The sequence below is a fragment of the Myxine glutinosa genome, chromosome 1 (genome assembly GCF_964187855.1).
Source record: "Myxine glutinosa chromosome 1, kmMyxGlut1.1, whole genome shotgun sequence".
Taxonomy (NCBI): Eukaryota; Metazoa; Chordata; class Myxini; order Myxiniformes; family Myxinidae; genus Myxine; species Myxine glutinosa.
Genome location: NC_136261.1, coordinates 420,774,514 through 420,780,520, shown reverse-complemented (window position 1 = coordinate 420,780,520; position 6,007 = coordinate 420,774,514). Strand labels below are relative to the sequence as shown.

The following is a 6,007-nucleotide window of genomic DNA, read 5'->3' as shown; positions in this document are numbered from 1 at the left end:
TGAACTATGACGTCATAATTATCAGCAAAAACATCGACAGGCAGAGGCGCTCCTACGATAAAAATTTCATGTCAATCACACCAACGTTTGCCGAGAAAATGATTTTTTTTTAAAATGCAGACGGCACATGTATCGCACACGGAACACATACGGCACACATACACAACCAATAATTGCCTAAACCCGTTTTTCGTTTTGCGAGCACAGGGTAATAACACAGACAGTGCAATTGTGCTTTGATGACCTCTCTTTATTATGAAACCTTTCACAAATTCAAGTTTCACAAAAAATATTGGCAGGAGTTTTCTTGTGATAAACAATTTTACAACAAGGGTGTTCTTCCCATATCACACATAGCAATGAAGCATGGACTACAGCAAAGATTGAGCAAAAACTGATGTTTAAACTGCCATGGAAAGATGCCATCTGAGCATAAACAAAAAAGGACAAGAAAAACAACAATCAGATAGAAAACAAAATTCCTAAACACTCGTCACAATCAAAAAACTCAAATGGAACTTGGCTGGATACATGGCAAGGACAGAGACAAGAATTACAAACTGGCAACCTAAGGAAGACCCTGAAGGAAGCATAATGAGATCCAAGATCAGATTGAGAGATTAAGTTCTGTTACCATTTGAGTTATTGACATCAAATTTTCATCAATTCTCTATTATGAGAATATGGAGAACCACATTGATAAATTTTACATTTTTTTTATAAGCTGTAATTTTCTTTAAACTGGAGCATTTTGAGGTTAGCATTTTGAGGTTAGCATTGCTGTCTTCTTGCAGCAATTTGCAGTCATTGTTGTGGACATTCTGGTGACAGCCAGACGTATGGCTTTCATCAGGGGATATGGTGTGCTGGCTGGTTGCCAGGGGTTACAGACGGTACTCTGAGGAGTTGTGCTTTCAAGGTAGATGCCCAAAGGGCTATACGCTTTCATGATAACTTTCTCCTTACTGGTTCACTGAATACCTTGCCTTCTGCTGAGGATTGCTTACAAGGGGGGCACGCACAACCCGGTATGGGTACTGCTATGTGAATTTAACAAATTTTATCAGCAAAACTTTTCCCACAGTCAGCGCACTTTTTATGTGAGCACACCAGTGTGGGTTGCACTATGGAAGTTCAAGCTCCGTTTGGAAATAAAATCCTTGTCACAAATAAAACATTTGTCATGACGCTCTAGTTGGTTATTATCTCTAAACGTGGGTTTTAGGAGGTGGGAGGCAGTTCTCCCAGGATTCAACATCTCCACCTCCTTTTTCGGAAAAGGATCATCATTGATGAACTAGTTTGAGAAACTTCATTCTCATAGCTTTGTTCTAAGGGCTCCTTTTAGAATCCATACGGAAGGTCTGACAGATTCCACCTGGAGCTTGTTTCTTGAAATATTACCTGGAATGCTTTTTAAGTACTCAGTTAGGGTTATCTTGATCATCTGGATCCCTTCCCTGCTGCTCCAGCTATCACAGGTACAATTTCAGGTTTCTACAATTTCGAAATCCACTTCACATCATTTTTCATATCCTGGTATTTCAGATTTCAGCTCTCCTGTATGGATCTTCATATGCAATTTCAAACTGCCATTTTGAGAGAAACCTTTCCCACATATCGAGCATTTGTGAGGTCGCTCTCCTGTATGGATCCTCATATGTGATTTCAAATGGCTGCTATGAGAGAAACCTTTATCACATATTGAGCATTTGTAAGGTTTTAGGATGACAACATAGAATTACAAATGCAGAGAATGAATGGGATGGCAACATACAGAGTAGCCCAGTTTTAGGACGGGCAGAGAAGTTAACTGAGAAGGAAGTTGAGGGAGCGATAAAAGCAATGAAGAGTAGAAAAGCGGGAGGGCCGACGGGAGTTGTGGGAGATGTGTTGAAGGCAGCGGGAAATTGGGGTGTAACGAGAATGACAGAGATCTGTAATCTGGTGGTGAAATAAGGCCACATTCCAGTGGCTTGGGAACTGAGTACCCTTGTCCCTCTATACAAGGGGAAGGTGACCTCTGGACTATGGCTCGTATCGAGCAATAAAGTTATTGGAGCACGGAATGAAGGTATTGGAAAGGGTGTTGGAGAGGAGGATAAAGAAGAAAGTGAAGATCGACGAAATGCAGTTTGGATGTATGCCAGGAAGAGGAACGACAGACGTGCTTTTTATTGTAAGGCAGTTGCAGAAGAAGTAAAGGGAGAAGAGGAAGAAGTTGTTTCTTGGGTTTGTTGATCTGGAGAAAATATTCAATAGGGTTCCATGTGAAGTAGTGACATGGGAATTAAGGAAGTTTAGAATGGTTGATCAAAGTAGTGATGGCAATGTATGAGAGAGCGCGCACAGCTGTAAGGACAAAGTATGGGAACAGTGGTGAGTTTGAGGTGAAGGTGGGAGTGCATTATGGGTCAGTACTAAGTCCACTACTATTTGTAGCTGTGATGGAGCTGCTGGCTCGGAATTTAAAGGAGGATTTACCGTGGGAGTTGTTGTATGCAGATGATCTGGTGTTGATTGCGGAAAGTATGGATGGACTGAAGGAGAAGATGAACAAGTGGAAGGAATGTATGGAGACAAAAGGTCTGAAGGTGAATATCTGAAAAACGAAGGTAATGACAAGTGATAAAGCATGTGGTGAGGTGGAAAAAAACTGGGAAGTGGTTGTGTGCTGTGTGCAGGAAGGGTGTCGGAATGAACTCCATTCATTGTACAATGTTCGCACAGTGGGTTCATCAAAAATGGAGTGGTCTGAGAGAGTCATTAACCAGTGTGGCAGCTACATTCAAGTGTAATGTGTGCGCAGGCGGAGCTGCAGATGGAGGAAATGTTGAGTTGGATCTTGGAGACGGTGTGAAGCTGGAAGGTGTGAAAACATTTTGCTACCGAGGAGACATGTTGAATGGAGAAGGTGGATCAGACTCGGCAACGGTTGCTGGAGTGAGATGTGCATGGAAGAAGTTTCGGTAACTGAGTGGCATGCTGACAAGGAGGGGAGTGTCGTTGAAGCTGAAGGGAAAGGTGTATGCTGCATGTGTGAGAAGTGTTATGATTTATGGGAGCGAGACATGGGTAATTAACGTAGAGCAGCAACAAAGGCTGGAAAGGGTGGAAATGCGAAAGGTTTGGTGGATGTGTGGAGTATCATTGAGAGAGAGGAAGACAAATGATGAATTGCTAAAGATGATGGGAATAGAGCCTGTGATGGATGCTGTGCAGAGAATCAGGTTGAGATGGTTTGGTCATGTGTTGAGGAAGGATGAAAGTCACTGGTTGAGAAGAATGATGAAAATGAATGTAGAAGGAAGTATCGGATGGGAAAGACCGAGAAAGACTTGGCTAAAGGTGGTGGAAGAAGAAATGCGGGCAAGGGGGTTAACAAGGGGAAATGCAGAAAATAGGGCAAAATGGAGAAGATTGTCATGGGGCCTGCAAGGCTAACCCCCGCTCTCTCAGGGAAAATGGCCTTAGAGTGCCTGTTGTTGTTGTTGTTGTTTTGAGCATTTGTAAGTTTGCTCTCCAGTATGGATCCTCATATGTGATTTCAAATTGCCGCTATGAGAGAAACCTTTATCACATATCGAGCATGTGTATGGTTTCTCCCCTGTATGGATCCTCATATGCAATTTCAAACTGCCTTTCTGAGAGAAACCTTTATCACATATCGAGCATTTGTGTGGTTGCTCTCCAGTATGGATCCTCATATGTAATTTCAAATTGACTTTTTGAGAGAAATCTTTATCACATATCGAGCATTTGTAAGGTCTGGCCCCTGCATGGATCTTCCTATGCAATTTCAAACTGCTTTTTTCAGAGAAACCTTCATCACATATTGAGCATTTGTGCGGTCGTTCTCCTGTATGGATCCTCATATGTAATTTCAAACTGCCTGTTTGAGAGAAACCTTTATCACATATCGAGCATTTGTGAGGTCGTTCTCCTGTATGGATCCTCATATGTAATTTAAAATTACCTTCATGAGAGAAATCTTTATCACATATCGAGCATTTGTGCGGTCGCTCTCCTGTATGGATCCTCATATGTAATTTCAAACTGCCTTTTTGAGAGAAACCTTTATCACATATCGAGCATTTGTAAGGTCGCTCTCCTGTGTGGATCACCACATGTGATCTCAAATGGCCTTTTTGAGAGAAACCTTTATCACATTTTGAGCATTTGTAATGTCGCTCTCCTGTATGGCTCATCATATGTAATTTCAAACTGTCTTTTCGAGAGAAACCTTTATCACATATCAAGCATTTGTGTGGTCGCTCTCCTGTATGGATCCTCAAATGTAATTTCAATTTGCTGTTTCGAGAGAAACCTTTATCACATATCGAGCATTTGTGCGGTCGTTCTCCTGTATGGATCCTCAAATGTAATTTCAATTTGCTGTTTTGAGAGAAACCTTTATCACATATCGAGCATTTGTGAGGTCGCTCTCCTGTATGGATCCTCATATGTAATTTCAAATTGCCTTTTTGAGAGAAACCCTTATCGCATATCGAGCATTTGTAATGTGGCTTTCCTGTATGGTTCATCATATGTAATTTCAATCTGTCTTTTCGAGAGAAACCTTTATCACATATCGAGCATTTGTGTGGTCGCTCTCCTGTATGGATCCTCATATGTAATTTCAATTTGCTGTTTTGAGAGAAACCTTTATCACATATCGAGCATTTGTGCGGTCGCTCTCCTGTATGGATCCTCATATGTAATTTCAAATTGCCTTTTTGAGAGAAACCCTTATCACATATCGAGCAGTTGTAATGTCGCTCTCCTGTATGGTTCATCATATGTAATTTCAATCTGTCTTTTCGAGAGAAACCTTTGTCACATATCGAGCATTTGTGTGGTCGCTCTCCTGTATGGATCCTCATATGTAATTTCCAATGGCCTTTTCGAGAGAAACCCTTATCACATATCGAGCATTTGTGCGGTCGCTCTCCTGTATAAATCCTCATATGTTTCTTCAAATTGCTTTTTGTCAAGAAACCTTTATCACAGGCAAAGCACTTGTGGGGACGTTTTCCAGTGTGGATCCTCATGTGTATTTTGATGTTACGTGTTGAGGCAAAATCCATTCTGCACACATTACACTTATAATGTAGCCGCCTTTCTACAACCTTTTTGTGTTTGTTTAATTTAACATTAATCTTGGTGTTGTGAGGCCCAGACTTGTATTTTATAGGAAGTGAGTCTTGCTTTCGTGATTGTTTCTTCAAAAAAGGCTTCTTCCTCACTGTCAAACTGCGACTGAACCATATTTGTCCCATATTACTTCTGGATTGTTCTACAGAAAGAAGGAACACAACAATTTTCTTTTTTTTGTCAAAATCAAAATGCAAAATATTTAACACTTTTCCAAAAATTCTATATTTTCTCAACACAAAAGATCATATGTATTGTTATTAATTTAGGGGTTGGGGAATATCTAGATCTAGGTAGATCTGTGTAGGTATCATGCTACGTCTGTCGTGGGTAGCTAGAACCACCTCAATGTAAATAAGTAAAGGACCTGAAGCCCGGATGTCGGATTAGGTGTATCTGTGTCCCCGCCACGAGGGTGCGGGGCAGGTTAAGTAGTTGTAGGGAATATGCAAACTCCATTGTCTGTTGTTCCCTCTGTGAACTGAACATACCTGTGTCCCTTATAGCAATACACCCCATAGACATTAGATAGGCCCTTTGTGCAACACATTGATTAAATCCTCCCCCCCCCCCCCCCTCACAATGACTGATGATAAAACAAACCACAAAGACAAGCAGGAGGCGGCCGCGCAGTATGCCACCAAAGGGATGGAACATCATACAAGGCAGGCTAAGGCCACGCCCACCGCACGATGGTTGGACACTGCGGGGTTGGTGGGCAGGTCGCATGACTGGTGGGAGGGGACTCGTGAATTGTAGAGAGGCCCGGCTGACGTCAGAGCATGCCGAACAAGAGACTTGGAGCGGCGGACATTGTGAAACTTCGGTCTGGACTTTGGTGGTGAACGTGTGT

General features: G+C 42.0%; 1 protein-coding gene across 1 annotated transcript; it reads right to left on the bottom strand.

The window, feature by feature from the left end:
* Window positions 1-229: 229 nt before the first annotated feature.
* Window positions 230-4,208, bottom strand: LOC144894239 (uncharacterized). Its single transcript, XM_078786471.1, has one exon. The coding sequence runs from the start codon at window positions 4,206-4,208 to the stop codon at window positions 3,471-3,473; it is 738 nt and encodes a 245-aa protein (XP_078642597.1). The 3' UTR covers window positions 230-3,470.
* Window positions 4,209-6,007: the final 1,799 nt, after the last annotated feature.

Coding starts and splice junctions, on each gene's coding strand:
- LOC144894239 (XM_078786471.1), bottom strand. CDS start 4,208: ATGAGCCATACAGGAGAGCGACATTACAAATGCTCAAAATGTGATAAA.